The sequence below is a fragment of the Pocillopora verrucosa genome, chromosome 4, assembly GCF_036669915.1.
Source record: "Pocillopora verrucosa isolate sample1 chromosome 4, ASM3666991v2, whole genome shotgun sequence".
Lineage (NCBI taxonomy): Eukaryota > Metazoa > Cnidaria > Anthozoa > Scleractinia > Pocilloporidae > Pocillopora > Pocillopora verrucosa.
Window position 1 is genome coordinate 8,879,241 of NC_089315.1, and position 20,809 is coordinate 8,900,049.

The 20,809-nt window shown below is 37.0% G+C and overlaps 2 protein-coding genes across 2 annotated transcripts; one reads left to right on the forward strand and one right to left on the reverse strand.

The window, feature by feature from the left end:
* Positions 1-102: 102 nt before the first annotated feature.
* Positions 103-10,907, reverse strand: LOC131795607 (tyrosine-protein kinase ABL1-like). The gene is made up of 7 exons (XM_059113190.2): positions 10,579-10,907; positions 8,417-9,153; positions 7,230-7,492; positions 6,548-6,732; positions 5,884-6,036; positions 5,163-5,252; positions 103-4,482 (listed from the first exon to the last, which is right to left on the reverse strand). Exons 1-7 carry the CDS (start codon positions 10,688-10,690, stop codon positions 2,804-2,806), a joined length of 3,219 nt encoding a protein of 1,072 aa, XP_058969173.2. The 5' UTR covers positions 10,691-10,907; the 3' UTR covers positions 103-2,803.
* A 99-nt stretch (positions 10,908-11,006) lies between these two features.
* LOC131795679 (uncharacterized) lies at positions 11,007-18,870 on the forward strand. The gene is made up of 12 exons (XM_059113274.2): positions 11,007-11,050; positions 11,451-11,484; positions 12,100-12,156; positions 12,508-12,619; positions 13,325-13,398; positions 14,163-14,235; positions 14,777-14,864; positions 15,266-15,334; positions 16,164-16,235; positions 16,948-17,092; positions 17,677-17,764; positions 18,231-18,870. The coding sequence occupies exons 1-12, from the start codon at positions 11,022-11,024 to the stop codon at positions 18,308-18,310; spliced, it is 921 nt and encodes a 306-aa protein (XP_058969257.2). The 5' UTR covers positions 11,007-11,021; the 3' UTR covers positions 18,311-18,870.
* Positions 18,871-20,809: the final 1,939 nt, after the last annotated feature.

A 20,809-nucleotide genomic window follows, 5' to 3' on the forward strand; every position in this document is an offset into this window, starting at 1 on the left:
TTTTCTGGATACATTCATCTGAAATTGTACAATTATAATTTCAATTGCTAACAGATTTTCTGTAAATCAGTAACTCTCAAAAATAAGTAATGAATATCTCTCTTCCAATGCAAAACATTCACTTCTATTTAGCTCATTGCATGTCAATCCTCAACATCAAATTACATCATGCATGCACATTTGTGGCTAGAAACAGTTATTGCAGATTTACTGGAAGCAATTGTTGCTTATAAGTTCTATATTAGTAGTTCACAAGTACTACTGAATAACATTGCATGATTTCCTATTCATGTCTCAGGAATTAAATGTGTCAAAATACAACAATATTTGTGACATCTAGGTATTTTGTTGAGTTGTGTGGGTATTATTTTAAGGATATAACTCAAGTTGTGATTATGACACACTAAACTTACTCCATTATGATCATAAGCACAATTTGTACCCTGCAAATCCCTCTAAAGAAATTGTCTGAGATTTAATTCACTCCTGCAGTAGATAAAAAAATGTAACTGCTCCTCACAAGTATAAAATTGATAAGAGTAAGGCCTGATTTCTACTTGATGACCCAATCATCCTGATCTCCCACATTTCTTGAGCCAAAAAGGATGATCCAAGTAATACAAAAACCAGGTTAACCCCTTAACTCCCAAGTTGTGATTTTTAATTCTCCCATCTTGCTACTACTCATTTCCTTGTAAATTAGTTACAAGTATTTTTTGTTAGATCAGGATAATAACTTAAACCTGATAAGTTTAATTAGTATTTACTAAACAATGGATAGCATTAGACAAGCGCTCTGATTGGCTACTCATACTCTGAATATCCTTTGCTATTCACATCAAAGCATTCACGTGCAGGATTTATGCCTGAAAATTTTGTAATCGTTGCAGGAATAAATGTTAAAATCATCTCTTTTTTTTGCTTCATTATCTCACTGTTTTAGTGAATACTAAAACAACAATTCACCTCAGTGTTGGTGGGCAGTGCTAGATATTTACCTTACTGCTTCAAGACTCATTAACTATCCTCCACAAGCCCCCTCCACTTTGGAGAATGGTTGTTAAGTATTTTCATTACCTGTTGAAAGGGAGCAGTTGCATTTTAATCACTGGTGGGAATTACAGGTTTAATGTAAAAGCACACTGGTGATCTGGATCACATGACACCTTTTTTCACTAGGCCCAGTTTCCATCCAATCATTCTAATCCACTGCACAGTGTTCAGTGTTCAGAATGATCAGAGTAGTCCAGGCAATCTTGGGCAGAAACCAGGCTTGAAAGAATGGGGGAATTGTTTTGATAATGCATAAAATTATCTCAAGAAAGATGGAGAGGATTGACATCCAAAGAAAACATTTATCAAAACTTAAGAACAATAAATAGAAGAACCACTATGTGCAAACCAAACGTTAGAGTATTAAAAAAAAAATGGAAAAATAGCAGATAAAAAGTAAATGGCAGATGGGAATAAGTACAAATACATGTAAAAATGTATGCACGTTAATATATAAATATTAGCATTTCATTTAAAAACTAGCTTTGGTATGTTGAAATTGCTGAGTTTTAAGCTTGTCTCTGTTAAAAAAAACCACTGCAAAAAAAAAAAAAGTTGCATTCAATTTGCACATCTACTGCACTCTGTCTCTGAATACTTCCTTCAAAGTGATAACAAACTTCAAGTGTTTCAATTCAATTAAGAGTTATTTGCTCTTTTTTGGGGGAATTTATAGTATTGTCTAAAAATAATTCCTCTATCATTGTAAACTTGTAATGAGCAATCAAGTTTACAGCTTATTGCCTTTCTCTTAACCCAAATGTAAAAATTATGACCCATTATTCCTACAACATTTGAGATATGAAATATAATTCCTTCTAATTACTTGCCCAAACAATGAGCAGAAATAAGAAGGGGGCTTTGCATCCTTAGCTCTTCTAGTTATTTCACATAATCAATTCAACATTGATCGTTTGCTAATTTCTGGTATGTGTTGTTTCATATAAGAACAATGCAAGTTACAATAGGTTCCTTTCTTTCAGACATATATTTGAAGGTATAAAAAGGGAAGGCAAGTAAAAAGCAAGAACTCCTCCTTGGGAGGGTAAAGAAATTCTGCTGGGCTGGAAAAGCACTTTAAATTGTCTAGGGTTTGACACCTGTAACAGTTTTAATTCTACATGTTTTAATAATTTGGGAAAAGGTGCTTCTGAACCCGACAGGTGTAGCTTCACATTGACAAAGAGATATTTTTGATTCATGTAAATCACAAACTGTCTGTGTACATTAACAGCCTGGCAAAAAATGAAATTAAAAACTACCCATATTTACACATTAACGCTTCCTAGATTGTGTTTCATGGGTAAAAATTTTTCCCAAATCTTGCACAACTTGACGATTGCTGCTAATCACAAGTGTGCAAGTAATGAATCAAAAGCCAGCCTTCTTTCTACTGGTATTGCAAAATAAAAAAATATTGAAAAATGCAAGAGCCTTTTTGGATTGACTTTCCCAACATTTGAACAAAAGAAATCATTAAGGAAAATCAGAACAAAGGCCATTAATATCACCAGATGTCAAGGAGAATTAAAAGTAAAAATTGGAAACTAGCCTCAAGCACTGGAAAATGAGAGTGACCAGGTCTCGCATCTGATTGGTTAAGAGGGAAGTCCAAGTTTTTCTGCGACCAATTTCAGAACATGGAAAAACAGAACTGAAGCAATTCAAGGTTACTCTTGAGTCTCATTTCAAAATTCCTCTAAGACTGTGAGATTCTTTCTTTCCAAGTATCCACAATGCAGATAAAATATCAGGAGGCAGTAGCTCTTACAGTGAAACACACATTTTCTAGTGCCTCAGAAAAACTGATCACTGCTTTTCCAATCCTTTCCATATCAACAGCATTAGGATTAGGTCCCACAGTTTCCACTACACCCTCCATGTCACTGTATTTACCCTCCAGATCTGTAACTGTTCGACGGACTTTAAACCGTGCCTGTGGTTCTAGAGAGTCAGTTAAGCTTGATGATGTCTCTAGAACTTCAAGAGAGATTCCTTTGAGCTCATCAATAGCTTGAAGAAGATTATTATGTGAATCATCCATTACTCTAGCATCAGTAAGAGAGAGAATTGCCCTCATCCTTGATTGGCATTGGTCAGAAAGCTGCAAAAGTTCATTTACTTTGGGTGGTAGATTAGAATCAGCTCCTGAACTGGGAGGGGTAATTTTAGGTTTCCTGGGAATGTTTGGTTTAACTGGAGGTTTTGGTTTAGAAGGAGCTGGTTTGGGCCCAGATGACTTTGGCTTCACTACCGAAGAACTGACTTGCTGCTGGCTTGAACTTGAATTATTTCTGGTTAAAGGTCTTTTGGAAATGTCCGGGATTGATGGAGGTGGATGCATTGGTTTCGATTTTGTGGGTGGTTGCCTGAGAGGTTCAATTTTAGAACCTCTATCACTCTGTTCTGATGGTTGTTCTCCCCTCTGCCTTGGGCGAGGTACTGGGCGAGGTTTGGGAGATGCCAGCCCATCATTTGAAAATTCTGAAAGGTTTGTATCCCCAGATGACAAACTTGAATTTGAGGTGGATTTTCCACTTTCTTGTAATGAGATTGGAGGTGGAGGTGGAGGGGGTCTGTTCCGTGGTCTTGGAACTGGACTTTTTGGCTTGCTCACTTCTGAATTCAGATGATCAGAGGGTTTACTTCCTGCAGCACTTGTCTTCCTGGCAGAGTTACTTGGTTTATCTTTATTTGACACCTGGGCATCCAGTTCTTTGGTTTTCTCCTCTAGCAAAGGTGACTTTGTGCTCTTATTCATTTGAAGAGGAGGGGAAAGTGGTGCTTGACTGGATGGACTGGACAAAGATTTCTGTAGAGACTGTCGGGGTGGTGGCAAAAGTGGCTTGCTAAGAGGTTGCGGGTGTGTGATTTTACGGGATCCTTGAGAGGGTGGAGTAGGCTTATTTCCATTTTCTTGCTGTTTTGGGTTTGAGAAATGAGGTGCTCCTCTCTGCTCCTGAGGTTGGTATTCTGGAGGTAAAGGTGCAGGTGGTCTTTTGTGCAGGTTATCAGCAGTAAATCTTGAAGGAAGATCCTCTTTTTGCTCTCTGCTATTTGAAACAATTCCTTTATCAGGTCCTTTTTTCAGTGTCCCAGACCTGTTACCCAATTCCTTCAGCAAATTGGACATCACAGGGTTAGTTGGTACAGGAGGTAATGAGGGACGTGCCTCCTTTTCTTTCTCCCAGTTTTGATCTTTGAGCATTGGCCGAGCTGGTGGTTCTGGAGGAGGCCCTGATGGATTCAGTGAGCTGGTAATTTTTTTCATATTGGACATTTTTGACTTTGAGCCATGAGAATCATCTTTCTTTTTTCTACTTGTGTTCTCGTCTTTTGCTGACAAAGAATCATTGGCTTCACCTCTTTTCTTGCTTTTCTTTCCTTTATCTTTTTTTGATTTATTCTTTTCCAAAGCTTTCTCCACTTCTGTTTTAAAAAAATCAAAACAGCTACTTAAAAAATCCTGATCTAAAATGTATATGACTGTTCAATTTAGATTAGCTTGGGTTAAATTGTTCTGACTCAGCTCTTAGGTTTAAATCATTTGTTATAACATTACACTGTTATATTATGTCTGAATCTGTTTTAGAAAATCTTCCCTGCTGTAGGTCAATGTATTGTTTTCTTGGATTGAACAAACCACTCTCTCACAGCAAGCCCCCACAAAGATGCACAGGTATGAATGGGAAGTGGAAAATTAGCAGAAAATCACAAAATGCTACATGGTCCCAGAATGGGATGAAAGCTATTGCAGGTGGAGTAGCAACACTCCTTGTTGCTCAGTTCTGCGAAATAACCCTCACACCCCTAAAGGTGACTAGCATCTAATTTCTCACCCCTGAGTCAAACATTGAGGTCACAAGAATAAAAGAAATGATCTCTAACAAAATAAAAGAACCTCCTGATTGTTAAACAAATTCTCCATGTCAGCACCTTGGGAGATATATAGAGAACAATAAAGAGAATATGCATACTGATGTTAGGGTGTAAAGGGATTGGAAACTTATGATGTGGACTAGTTAGCAAGATTTCTCCCTAAACATGTGTTCAATTACCATTATGTGTGAAAAAAAAAATAAGAAGCAGGTCTTTAATGGACAAAATACCTTCATCAACACTGGTTGTTGAGAAGACTGTGTTCAACCATTTGTGGATTTCAGAAAATGTTGGTCGATCTTGTGGATCCCAGCTCCAACCTAAATACAAGTATTTCAATTGCTAATTTAAGTTATTTACATAAATCCCAACAACTACCTAGTTCAAATTAAAATTAATACTTCATTGGTGTCACAATTTTCCCACAGTTTACAAGGGACACTTATTCAGCAAATGGAAACATTTTATTAACTAATACCTAATAAACAAAATATCATCTATCAGCTCTCCTGCACACAGGATACTATTAATAGCAATATGCTAAATGCTTATCACATGGTAACCTACACTAAGTATTTTGCTAAGCGCAATTAACTGAGCCACCAATCACAACATCCAAACTGGTTGAGGAGAACTTATTCAGGAGTTGAGGGGAACTTATTCAGCAAATAAAAACATTTTTTTAACTAATACCTAATAAGCAAAATATCATTTACCAGCTCTCCTGCACACAGGATACTGTTAATAGTAATGTGCTAAATGCTTATCACATGGTAACCTACACTAAGTATTTTGTTAAGTGCAGTTAACTGAGCCACCAATCGCAACATCCAAACTGGTTGAGGAGTACTCAAGACAGATTAATCTCCTCTCCCCCACCCCTATTCCCCCCCCCCCCCATTCATGACAAATTATAATATCATTTAATAAGACGCAACACAGATGACTCACATTTCATCATCATTTCATAGACCTCTTGAGGGCAGCCCTCTGGGGAAGGCATTCTGTATCCACTCTCCAACATTTCATACACTTGCGACAAGTCAATTCCTGGATAGGGTGACATACCATATGTTGCAAGCTCCCATAAAAGTATTCCAAATGCTGTAAACAAAAACAAAAACCTATCAACCCATCTGCCAATCTTGAAATAGATGCAAACCAATCACTATCCATGGATCCTTAAATGGATGGGTTGAAATGATTGACAGTAGTCACAATAAGACAATCTGTCTTCCTGATACAGTGCCTATAACAGTTTTGAGAGGATGAAAACATTGCATTCTTTGAAACCCAGTAAATATTTTTCTTCAATTATTCTAAGTCCTGATTAAGGTACATGCAGTGGTCCAATAACTTCATTCTTATATCAAGAATTTTTTGTACTCGGAATACTAGTCATTTTCGTAATTACCTTCAAAGAACCCTCTCCTACACTGTACCTTTTTGAGCCTCTGCCTTAAGGGAAGCTACTGAGGTTTTCTCGCCATTTAGAAAATGATCTGATTGTTAAGTATCTTCTTTTTTGGCCAAAATTCCAACCACCATAGAATTGTTATTTATTGGACCAAAAAATAACAGGGACTAATCTAAATTCTAAAGGGGTATAACATACCCCAAACATCAGATTTAATCGAAAATGTGTTGTAGGCCAGAGCTTCGGGAGCTGTCCATTTGATTGGAAACTTTGCACCTTCATGAGCTGTGTAGATGTCATATGTCACTAGTCTCGACAAACCAAAGTCTGCAACCTTTACAAGATTGTTCTCCCCCACAAGACAGTTTCTAGCTGCAAGATCCCTTCAATAACAAACACAAAGATGGAAAAAGAGTTCATATTTATGTAAAAAAAGACTTACATCAAGTCTAGAAGGGGAAATGCCCAAAATTTTCCCAGGAGAGGACACTAAATGGATGTTTTGACGAGAAAAACCTCTCAATACCTGTAAGCTACTGAAAACTTGACTTTTACTCTGCAAGTGTCCATGCCTACTTGTAAATAATGTTTCTGATTGCTTGATTCTACAAATTTTTTCTGGTTTCAGAACAGAAACTTGGAGCAAATTGATAGAAACTGTAGACTGAAACAACTTGAATTGTACTTTCTGACTCAAATCATTATCCTCATTTTCTTAATTGAATATATAACTTTCACCTTCAACATTTTGGTTATCTTTTTTCAAGCACAGCTAAGGAAGTTTTAGAATATTTAGCAACTGTACGAGAGTACTTTAGTTGGACCACAACAATCTATAGTTCAGTTCTTTTCATTGTATTTAACAATGTCAAATTCCTACCTGTGAATAAAATTCATTGATTCCAAATATGACATAGCATGGGCCACTTGTGTTGCCATGTACATCAGTGTGACAGCATTCAAATCCTTGCTTGCAGTGCTTCGTAAATAGTCCAACAAATTGCCATTGGTCATGAACTCTGTTATGATGTAAAATGGTGGTTCCCTTGTACAGACACCTAAGAGCTGTACCAGTCGTGGGTGTTTTATTTCTTTCATGACTGATGCTTCTTTCAAGAATTCATCCACCTCCATTGTCTCTTCCTAGATCAGATGATTCATAATTCAGTGAGTAAAGAACCCTTCCAAATTGTGCTGTTATCAGACATTTCATAGAACTGTTCTCTCATCTCCTCACCATTGCAGGCCACACCAATGAACTTAATGCCATTCTTACTGACCTTAACCCTTCAACTCTCAAGATCTGATTGTGAATTCCCTCCTCTTGCTGCTACATAATTCCTTGTAAATTATTTATGAGAATTTGGTGTAATATCAAGATAAAAATTTCTTCCTGATAAGTTTTAGTATCCTAGTTAACCATTTGCTAGGAAACATATGGATATCATAGGCAGAAGTTACACGTTAGCCACATCTGGAAGTTAAGGATTAATGCTAGTTACTATCATGCAAGAATTCCAAGGTGGTGTTTATACCATGAGGTGTTGTACCAATGAACTGTCAGAGGCTTAGGGTCAGGTTAACAGTTTCATGACATTGTAAAGACATAAGTGTGAACCATTGAATGTACCATAAAGAAATCAAAGAAGCCCAGTTTTCTCTGAATGATGGCTTCGTTATTTTCCTTAAGGATAGAAATGATTTTAAAAGTCCTTTTGTTGCTAAACTCAGATGATTCTGTCTTTCCACCATTTTAAACTGGAGATTATAATGCTCTGACTATTTTAAATAAACAGTATCTTGAAATCAATGATTTTTAAACATCTCTTTTCAAGTTGGTTTTGGAATCAAACATTGTTCTTTCTATGCCTTTTCATTGAGGGAAATTTCTCATTAAAAGTCTGTTAGAGGTCATCCCCCTTCCCTAAAAAAAAAAAAATGCATGACAATTTTAGGATATATTGCACCAACCTTTTACCTGTCTATAAGACAAGTAAAAAAAGGCAAAATTAATAATTAAAAAGATACTTTTTTAACAAAATGTGAGAAAGCACATGAGCTACCCACCCTTAAGGTCTTCACAGCCACTGGTCTGTTGTACTTCTTCCACACTCCTTCATAAACCTCTCCATACTGCCCCCCACCAAGACGATGTTTCATGGCAATTTCTGATCTGGGTATTTCCCATTCATCTGGTTCAGGTGAAAAACTGTACACAGTGGGTTTATCAGTCTTTGCCGCAGGATAATGAAGAGTTGTTACAAGTCCATCTGCATGCTTAGAATGATGATGAATAAGCTCCGCAATTGATGTAAATCTATTATCAGTGGAGACATACATTTTGCCATCAGGAGCATGGCTGACTCTATAGTGATACACTCTTGAATCAAACCGCAATGAGATAGATAACTGTCCAGGATTACTTTCACTTTCACGAACCAGAAAACTTCCATTGATTCCACTGCTGAGTAAATATTCTGCTGCATTACGTGAAATAGGCCCATGATACCAAGAATGCTTTTCCAAGCTGTTCACAGGTTTCACATAACTACTCGGTAACCAGCCAATATTTCCATTTCTAGCTTGACCTTCGCACCATTCTTCAGTGTCATTGAAACGAATGATAGCCAATTCTTCTCCTGTTCGAATAGTCAACTGATTGCTGCCAGCAGCTTGAAAGTCATGTATTGCAATAAATATTGATTTATCGCGATGGTCATCTGTAAGTAGGTCATCCTTAGAGTCCCATTCTGCAACAGACTTCTCCAATGGTGTTTCAGGCAAAGGTCGCTTTGTAAGATCAACTTTAAAAGTAAATGAAAAGCAAAGTCATTCATTAAGAGCACAATTATTACACAAGTTGATTCTTGTTTCTAATTACAAGCAGATTTGATGTACAGATGGACACTAGAAAAAGCTGCAAGGGGATTTCAAGAAACCCTGTTTTCCCAGTTTTATTAAAGGCGATTGCAGACAAATACTATACATATTTACGATCATGAGAGTAAAGTAAATGTCAATCGGTTACAAAAAGAAAAAAACACTCAGCCCAAACAGAATGAAGACTTCTAGCTAATAAAATGATCCTTTGTAACTTTCCTTCTGACAGAGTACCTGAAAAAAATTGCTTTAAATAATTAATCTTTCTTCCAAAGCAAGTCATAACTAGTAATGCTGAAAGAATCTAAAATTATCACATGTTTAGGGAAGTGAAAATGTGACAGCTTTGTACTCTCATCCACTAAACAGAGTACTCAAAAAACCATACAAGTGTTGTGATTAGCTATTAATAAGTGGCTTGAAACAACAGGTAACAGTTACGATATTACAGGTTTCACAGGACAGCTTAAAACCCACAAACTGTCTTCCAGACTTGAAATATTTGAAGGTTGAAAAATCTCTCCGAATCTCGCTTTATATTGCTCACTGAAAAAAATAGTCTAACGCTAATTGAACAGATTAATAATAAGGAAATATTTTATCTGGGCTGTCATACATTCTATATATATAAATAACAAACGAATAATCAATGCACACATGGAAAAGGAAGTATACAATTAAAGGATGAGAAATGTACGCTTTCACTCTGGGGGCCAGTATTCAAACAACAATAAATACTAGCTTATATGATAACTTTTGACGTATGCACCCTGCTTAGCACGCTTTAAGATGCTGATTAATGTTCAACCTTTAGCTGTAGTTTGTTTTCACAACACGCTTACAAGAGTGATCGATACCTGAAGGTCAGAGTGACGGAAGGTAAATCATACAAATCGCAGTCAATTAGCGAATTTTCGCTTGAATTGGCGAACTTTTCGCTTGAATTAACGTTGTGTGGAGCTATTTATTTCTACAGACCACGAAAGGGATTGGTTAACCATTTAAAATGTGATGTACATTTTGCGTGCGAAATTACAAGCCGCTGCCGGACATAATTTTTCCAAGTGCATTACGCTTTTAATTTCTTTTTCTGCAAATTAGACGGAAGGTAAAGATCACACTGTGCGGAGAGTCAAAGCTTTCCTTGTACGTCATTAGACGTAGAGACATGTATTTGCTTGACATACCTTCGGTCAGCAGATATTTGATCAAATTCCACAACAAAATTTCAAGCTTTACATATTCAAACAGTTCAAACACATTATCACATTAGTGTTTGAGGTTGATCAGATTCCAAAAACATCCGATTCGGAATTGAAAGAGATCTTCAAATCTATTTTCAATCTTACCTGTAGCAGTATGAAATTCTGACTTTTCAGCCTCTTTGCTCTTCCCAGATGCCTTGATCGTTTTCCCAGATTTTGATCGTTCCGTTAACGCTTTAACTGGCTGCTGACCCATACTAGCTTAGCACAGTTGGGTCTTAAGTTCTCGACGTCTCGCCACAAGTGCCATATTACAGCCCGAGTTGTCAACGTGATCTTCTCGCACAGATTACCCACAACTCACATAAAACCAAGCCATTGGATTCGATCAGTTGTCAGCTCAAGGCTACCCTATAGACGGAAATGAGAAACCAAAACGCTTTGCTATACGTCCGTCCAAACACTTTCTCGATGTCATGCGACCCGGAAACTAAGCTGGCTCCCAGTCCCCTCCCTTACAAGCTCCAAGGGAAAATTTCATAAGAACATGCGCAAAACGCAATTCGCGCCAAGGCGCTAAATTCAAGATGGCGACTGTGAGGTCATCATCTACGAGGTGAGTTTCCATATTTCTTTGGTTTGTTTTAGCTGTATATGAGATTGGTGACTATAAAAAGCTCACAAATGGACCTACTACTTACTAGGGTCCCTTCATACGCCTCTAGTTTGACGTTCGAAATGAATATTTGATATGGTAGTGTCACAAGTATGTTTCGAAGATCAGAGAGTATGATATTATGTAGATGTCTTAGGTCAGCACCGCTTGCAGACTGTGTAGAAGTTACTCAGTGATCGCTTCTGGTAGTTAAAGGGTTAAGAGAAATTTCAACCAAGGATGTCGATACTTTTTTTTAGCTTGAATATTTTGTTATTAGCCTAAGATGAATGATGATAAAAACCAGCAAACAATAATACCCCATTGAACACTTGCTCAACTATGGTTTCTTTGGCTTTAGGAAAAGAACCAAACGCACAGAAGAAATACCAGAGGTAGGGGAATTTACCTATTGTGCATTTAAATGATATTAATCACTTGTACCTTAAATAACTATGTTGAATTTTTAGTGGATAGTTTCTCATTTCACATCTGTAGCCAGGCTGTGACTAGACAGATTCCTTTTTATTTCAAGGAGAGCATAGATTCATGGAAACCTCCCACTATCTCTGTCTGTTTTGGGCCACATGTTTCTTCTCAAGCTACCTTCAGCTGTAACCTGCCTTGCTGTAAACCAGTTGGAAGACATAGAGGACTCAGATTTCTTGGCTAAACTTCAGAATACCCAGTCACTTTAGTCCACCTCACTTACATGTGTCGGGAGGCTTTGAAGATCAAGGCATGACACAATAGATGCTATTCTTATTCAATGACATGTAAATGAGTGGCCGGGTATTCTAACATTGCTCCAATTTCTCTCTTTCTCCATTGCTCTTGACAAATATTGAACATCTTTCTACATTTAACTAGCAATCACAAAATTAACATTAACATCTTTCTCAAGATACATGTGTTTTCAAAATAGTTTCGTTGAATTTATTTTAATGGCTGGTAAGATTTTTCTCTCGACCATCAACTGCAATAAGAAAAATTGTTACTTTATTTTAAAGGATGTAGGCTTACAAGCAAGTGGATTCAAGTTCTCACGCCAGAGTCGCTACCGAAAGGTAGAATGCTGTTAGCTCTTTATTTTTTAAGATTTTATCTGCATCAAGGAAATTTATATATCATTTTGTTCAGATGACTTGGAACCTAACCATAGCAAGGTCATTGTGGTGTGTTTGTGGACAAAGACTCTTAAATATTGCAGTGCCTCTCTTGATCTAGGAAGATGATTGGGAATCACCAATTGTGAAGGAAACCTGACTGAAAAGGTTGGGAATGACTTGTAATTCCCCAACATTCCATAATTTTGAAGGAGATACTCCCTGTTATGAAGTTATACACAGACTGGTAAAAGCTCTGGTAGTTATGAGCCATTTGGTTTAAAGAGGTACAGTGATCTTTTTCTTTTTAAGGCTCCCCAGAAAAAAGGAACTGTAAAGAAAAGTGAACAGAAGAAAAGAAGATCAAGCTTTGTTAGAGGGAGGAAGGAACGCAAGTCTCTTGTGTTTTCATCTGCAAAGTCTGGTTTGTGATATATAATTGTTTGTCTAATTACTAGTATTTTGAATAAATCAAGTAATGCTGTAATAGCCTGGATAAAGGTATCTCTTATTTCCTGTTACTTGTGCATCATGCATCCAATCAAAGGAGGTGGAGATGCCTCTGTCAAGGTGAAATCTTGGCTATGAATGATTTCTTATCAAATTTTTTTCTTAGCAATGGTAAATTCTTTGAGCATGCTGGACTACAAATGAGGAAGGATACACTTAGGCTTGATAAATGATACCAATAATCTGTTGTGATCTTAGACAAGACTCTAAGCCTTGACAGTGCCTTTCTCACCACTTAAAAGAATAAATGGGTATCACCAATCTATTGGAAAACTTGACCAAATGCTTGAGGATTGTTTTTTAATGGGAACAGCATACCATCTGTTGCGTATTCATTTATATTCTATCATTAATATTCATTGATCAAGTATCTAATAAGCTAGTACAATCTTGTTACTTAATCACAATACTTTTACATCATTCAGTAGTCCCACAGTGATAATACTAGCATTGGTACAAGTACTTTTACTATGTTCTCAATACATTACACCATCCCATAAAATTAATAATGTACTTCAAGGAGCTTAATGCTATAAAAAGAGAGACAAGCACCAGCACTTAAAGGGCACTGCTCTCTTTAGATTTCCAACAAACTTTTTTGCATCATGTTGTGCTGCAGAGCTTTATAAAGAGATTCCTACTGATTTGACACCTGAGGAAAGACTAAAAAAGTTATTTGAAGCCTGTCTTAAGGTAAACTTTTCAACTGTCAAGTATGCTAAAATGTTACCAACTGATCCTATCTAGACTCTTATCAGAGGGGGATAAATGTAGGCTGTATTGAAGACGTGATATTTTGGACAGTCTCTTCAGGAACAGCTTGTAAATTTCCCAATGAACCAGAAATGAATAGATGTTTTTAGATTTTAGAGTAGGCCTCTTTGTTTCCAAATCATGACTGATTTGCTGATTAGCAAAAAGTTGACCTGTCTAGAAACCTTTCTCAGTACAGAACTTACAGAATTGTATATTCTACTGTGGATGACAGAAACAGAACTTTTCACTAACCCATATAAACACTAATTGATCACCTTATGAATTCTATTTCATGAAATATAATTGTGCCCTTAAAGTTGCACTTATTCAAAATATGAGTTTCATTATGACCAAGTTTGTTTGCAAGCTGTTTGAAATGATATTCTTACCAGCAAGTACATGTAGCAACCATTATGGAATGGATGCTTGATATGAAGCCTCTAGTTACTCTTAATGTAAATTCTTCCTGTGTTTCGCATGAAAATACATGGCAATTTGGAAATAAAATCTATCAGTTTGTCATAGGTCACAGTGGGCTTTTCCATTCTCCCCTTCAAATCACAGTTAATAGAAACTAATTCTGAAAGGGAAAACAGATGGCTTTCCCAATGATATTTTGTAAACAAAAGAAAGCAATGCTCATTTGTCCATCAAGACTCAAAAAAGCTCAGCCCAAGCTTATCTTTATGTCATGTTTTCAGGGAGCATTGGAGAAACTGGAGAACAATCCATTGCAATATGAAGTTGACAGTATACCAAACTTTAATGCAGAAGGTATAGAATTTAGTGAATAAATTGGCTTATTTAATGAAAGAATTAAGCATTGCGGTGGTGGTGCCTCATTAGGAGGCTCTTTTACTGAATAATTTTGGTTATTTAATGAAAGAATTAAGCATTGCGGTGGTGGTGCTCATCTCCTTCACTCTCCACTCTCCACTGGCTTTTAGTGGTACAGTATAAAAAAAATCTTGGGTTTAAAGGGCTATATCACAGGTAACTCTATTAAAATTATTGGGGTTGAAATTTTCAACTGAAGTTCATCATTTGGCTATCCACCTTCACCTTTACCTTCCTTGACCATCATCTTTTCATGGGAGTTTATTCTAACCTCTAATGGTGTTTGTCAAACCAAGTAAATGATTTCTTAAATTTCATGGAGACTACACATGTTTGAGACAATTTCAATGCTGCTGAAATTATTTAAAATAATGTGGCATTAAGCTACAAGTGAATTATTCTCCCCATAGCAAAGGCACGTAGTGTACGAGACTTTATAAAACAAGTTTGAACTGTTGCTCTTTGTTCATTTTCCTAGCAAAAGAAGTGTTCAGCCATTTGCAAACAGTGATATCAGACAGCAATATTGTGAATGAAGCTTTTAAATCTGCTACCAGCAAAATAAAGTAAGTAGAAAATGAGTGAAGTGTCAAGAAACAAAATTTATTATTGCTGCTTTAATTGAATTAGCTTTACAATATTAAATTAGCCATAAGAGTTATTTTTATGTGTTAAACATTATACTCAACAGTAATCCAAGCTGCGACCATTTAGGAAGCCATAGTGGGAAAAAAGGCCATGACATTCAGCAAAAGTTGCCAAATTGGCAATCTGTGTTTGACAGACAAGGCACTGGCTGCATTGTTTTTATTCATTAATTTTCTTGATCAACATTTGCATGAAATTATTTAAGTGCTCCATCATTGCTTAACTTAAAAATTTTATCAACCATTTTCTGATTTTCCATGGCCAAATGGTGACTGATCTCTGTTTCCTAATTACCTAATGATTTTTTTCTTTCCCACAGGCAGATACCCAACCCTAAAAATGAAGAACTGGAGGCTAAAGCAGCATCAAGGCTGGCTGTTACTGAAAGGTACAACAGTATCATAATATATGTGTTTAAAACACTTAATGTAAGTAATGTTCTTGCATTCCTCACTTTTAAGGTAGCAGTAAAATTTACTATTGCGGTATCTAGTGCAGCAGTGATATTTTTTTGACTGGAATTTTTTGTACTCTTTGAACTTTTTCTGCTCAAGTTGACAAAAAAATATCTGCTGGGAGTAATTTTTTGCATTTTTTTTTTTCACTACCATAACTGTCAAATAGTCCCAACCTAACCAAAGCTACCTAGTTAACTCTAACTGCAGGGGAATTCGAGCAAGAGACTGCAGGCCATCTTAGACTCAAGGTGCTGTTCAAGCACCAGAAATAAATGAAGAAAACATACTTAGTCTTTTCAAATCCTTTTAAATATTGAGTTATTCAGAGAAATCACACTAGATGATTCAAAGATGAATATTTTGAGTCACTCCAAAGTATAGAGTAACTGTAAAAAGTACATAAGAGCTCTGGTTGGACTGAAGATAGCAAATTCTTGTGGCAGAATTCTTTTCTTTTGGAGAACTAACTGATGACTCATTTTTTCCAATCAAAGACATTAACCCTTTCACTCCCAAGATCTGATTAGTAATTCTCCTGACTATCTGCCATACAATTCTTATGATGTTAGTTCAGAGAATTTGGCATTGAATCAACTAATAATCCCATGATTGACATTCTTCTCTATTCTCATCACCTGCCTGCTTGATATTGTATTGATATTGTAAGGAGAAATTCTGTCTTGGTCACTTGTGCAAGTGAAAGGGTTAAGGAAAATCCCCTTCAAAAGGTGAATAAGCACATATCTTATCATTTTTCAGGCTGAAGGCAGAGAACAAGAAGTGGGATGAATTACTGTCCTCCCATAAAAGCAATATGGAAAAAAAAGATAGGTACAAAAAGTAAAAACACTATTTTTAACAAATATTCTTTCATTCTATCATTTCATCCTATCATTTTTTCATTCATTTATTCATTCACTCATTCATTAATTCCTCAGCCCAGTCATTTTGAGGCAATATTACCATATTCTCTCTCATGACAATTAGTACAATTCCTGGTACAGAAAGACATGCAGTGTAGTGGTCCAAGGGGTAAATTTCAGATTAAGGAGGGTGGGTTTGAGTCATGGGTGGGTCATCAAGTTGTGTTCGTAGACAACACACTAAGAACCAGTGTCCCTTTCTTTCAACCAAGTACAAAACATTATCAAAAAACTGAAACTTGAAAGGTTTGTTTGAGGATTAGTCATGGTGAACTCTGTAGCATTCTGACCAGGTGTAGAGGTAATACACATAGTCACTTATTTCATAGAAACTGGAATAAATTGCAAAAAGCAGTGATAGATTAAGGTTATAGTGATAAACCAGCACAACCTTAGGATCCACAAGCACATAAAATAGCCATGTACTGGTTTCTTGTTTTTTGTTTTTTTTGTTTTCAATCCATCCCATCTTGGATAATCTTTAAAACTTGAACCTGACTGCCATCTTGTTATTCTTGCATGCTAATGATCATTGTCACTAACCAGCACATGACAGTTGGAATGCACAAGTACTTTATATGATTCCTGATATCATTGATAAAAACGTTTTTATTTGACAGAGAAAATCAAGAAGATGATGTGAAATCCACAGATCAGTGTCCAGACTTCCTGTCCCCTGAACAGCACCAGCTGCTCTCTGGAAAGCCATCATTGAAAGGGGTAATGGACAGACTTCATGAAACAAAACTCAAAATGATATTACAGGTAAATAAATTTCTTTAGAAACAATAACATTAATTAATTTTTTTTACATCGAAAATCATGGAGAGTACCAGATTTGAACTGAGTGTCCAGATTGCTGTGGATTTGATTCATTACATTTTGTGATGGGTCTAACAAACTTGCACAGTGTAAAATTGAAATCAATCCCTGCTTGGTTACACACTTTGTCCCTTGAATGAGATATAAATATTTGCTTTGAGTTTTCAATGGCCTTTCTTATTTATTTACTTTTGTTTTGATCAACATTTGGGATTACTTTGGTTTTGATTCAAATTAATTTGAATGTTCTTCAGTTTGAGAATTTCCCCTTGCCTTTGCCTATAAATATATGATCCAAGAGTGGATCCAGATGAATTTAAAAAGGAATGCTGAAGTAGCCAAAACATTTGTGAAAAACCTTGACTCCTGAGAAGGTGTGTGTGTCTTTAAGGGGTGGGGGCATGACCCTTTAACTCTGCCCATGCAATCATACGATACAGTAGCCAATAGCCTTTGGTCCCTAAGTCCAGTATCTACTTTGTTGTTGTAACTGCTTAATTACAGATATTCCTTTTTCTTGTTTGCAGGCAGATGCAATCGCCACATCTATAAATACCAGTAAGGAGTATGAAGCAGTAAGTAGCAGCTTCATAAGTGAGCAAGTGAAAAAATTTGGTAAGTTGAAGAAGCTCTCATCTTTCAATTACAGTGAAACCTCCAACTATGGGGACACCCATGGGGGTAGAAAAAGAATCCCCTCTATTGGAGAAATCCTAGGATGGGCTGGTGTTTGCTAAATACAGGGTCTGCTTGATATGGTGGCTGGGAAGGGGGGGAGGCTGCTAACCACAGATATCACTGTATTGTGCTCAAGCAAAAATGAAAATTTGTAGAGGGAAACTTAGGACTTGGTTTGGTGTTTGCGAAGGACAGAGTGTGCTTGATATGGTGGAGGGGGGGGGGGGGAGGTCCACTTACCTCAGGTGTCACTGTATTTTGCTCAAGCATAACGACGTTTTTTAGGCTGAGCATACGACTGGCTACGATGGTATTTTGAGTTTCCAAAGTGTTACAATTTCCCTTTTGAATCCCTATTTACTTATGTGACATTTGGTGCGAGTTTTTTTCTTCTCATTTTCAGCCGGCACAACGTTTGAGGCAGTTAAAGAGACAGGGACGCCTCGAACAGTGATTCCTCGGTTACTTAAAAAGCTGTTTTAGACGTCAATCCACCGTTGGAAATCTTCATTTTTTTCACATCTTATTTTATATTCGTATCTACGTTACTGAATCACTGTGAACATTTTTGACTAATAACCGATAGTTCTTCGCTTATTGAAGATAAACATATTTTGTTTTAGTCATCAAACTGCATATATTATCACCTTTAGTTCATCGCTCGAACGAAGGGCTAACGCCAAGGTGGCCAGTTTACATTATCTACTCAGTTGAAAGACCAACTATCTTGAAATACCCCTGCCCACCCCCCCCTCCGACGCAGCACTGTAGTTTCTTCAAAAACTCAACCCCCCCAAAGTGTATATTTTGCTTTAGCTTCGTCAGTCTGTACTGTAAATCGGCCAAGGTTGTCAAGGTTGTCGAGCAAAGAGGTCGACTGCAACCTAAGCGGGGCAACAGGATTCTTGAATTATTGAAGAGCATGTAAAACCTCCTAATTCAAGTGAGGGGAAAGTACGGATCTGAAGAATCAACACGACATGTGTTTCTTTGTGCTTAACCAACAAAATATATTTTTCAATAAAACACAGCGTGAAAATCAACATGACTGTCAGGTTAGCCTGGGAGAAGGCTGTCATTATTGCCCCCGCATGTGGGCGAACGCTTGCTCGATACGATCCGACGCGCAAGGCGATTATGTGAGAGGGACCAAAAATTAGAGCCCTTACAGACATCTTCGGGCTCATATCGCTCCACCCTTGTGTCCCGCGCCAGTGAGAAACCGCACAAGGCTACGGTTAGGCAGATACCCATTGTGCGACGCCCCTTAATAAATGCCATCTACTAAATACACGACAGAAAGACAGAAATAAAAAAGGAACCAATGTCATAAATTTGTGTTCTCTATTTTGTCTAACGTAGCTTTCTGTGCTACAGAGCCCAGTACAGTTACCCACTGGGTGTCAAAGATGAAAAGTTTTTGCAAATAACTACCACTAGTTCGGTTGTACGTCAAATGTCAGCATACTTACTAATTTAAAAGGTAAAACATCCTCCCACGATCCTTCAAGTTTAAGCCAATATCTAAACTTTGCAATGCATTTTAGAAACATTGATAGATTTACAATGAGAAAAAGTGAAACAAGGAAATTGAAAACACAAGCGAAAGAGGATGTGCGTAAAAATGGACAAGGGAAATGTAAAAGTTACAGAGTGTGATCGAATGAATAATTTTGGTTTTAATTTAGCGATGGCTTACGTGTAGAAAAATCTTCGTCTATTTGTTGGCCCTGTCCACATTTAAACGGATAAATCTGAAATGAACATTTTTTTACCAACACTTTTGTCTCCGATTATAGCAAACGATCTCAAAAGGATCTACGTTCCGAGATCGTGAATAAATTTGAAGGCCTGCCAAACTACCTTTAAAGACAGTTTTAAAAAGGCTGCGACATATTTGTCTGGAAAGATTAAAAATACAAAAGAGGAACACAGTAACCAAACACAAAAACAGACCGCTAAGGATGGAGAGAATGCTGAATGATTTTATACAACAAACCGCTCAAAATTTTAAGAGATAATTTTTAGAGATAATTTTAAGAGATAACTTTAACCCTAAAACAGAGACGTCATTCCTTCAGCTAGATCGTCTCCGGAATGGAGAAGGACGGGGAAAGGTGGAACGTACTCTCTCGTTTAACTTTAATTGATGTGCAGTTTTGACCTGGTTTTTCAAATTTACAAGAGAATATGGATATTTTTAATCTCTTAAAAGTTCCTAATCATCCCCTAGAACAGGCCTTCTTTCTGAGACAGATTTGTAAACCTTGGTGGAGACATTTGAATAGGTCTGGCAGTGGGGAGTCCACACTTCTTTGACCCAGTGCTCTTTCGATCTTTTTGTTCATTTTCAAATTTATCTAGATTTTGATGGATGGGAACCTTTATCATTTCTGACTCGTTCAAACTTTTGTTACTGTATGAGAATAAAAAACATTGCACCCATGTGCACATATCATGATCAAGATCATATCATGATCAAGATGTTCAATTTTGCTGTTAAGCGATGAATTATAAAAATATTCTACAACAAAATTCAAAACCCCAAGGTTCGTGGATTAAACCGCTTTGCCCTCATGAGTAGCGCCGGCGCTAATTATCCACAATGCATTATGGGTTTGTTTGGTTCCAGTCGCCTTGCAGCATGCAGCAGCAAGTTCACAGACTTATTACCGTGCGATGTGCGTAGGATTTCAGATAATTTCCGCAAATGGATCTAAGTGTGTTTCAGTATGGTTGGTATCTGAGTGTGTCTTGTGTTCACTGTCCTCCGTCTGGTATTTTTTCGTTTGTAATTGTCGTGCAAAGTAATCAGCAAACTCCTGTAAAGTGAATAGATTACATGTCAGTAACCGTCTGTTGCAATGTCCACAATAAAGTGTCCTCTACCTGCTGTTTTCAGCACAAGCATAAAATTCCTTTCGTAAGAGCCCATGCTCAAGCTAGATCTCGCTAATTTACAGTATCCAACGCCAACAGGAA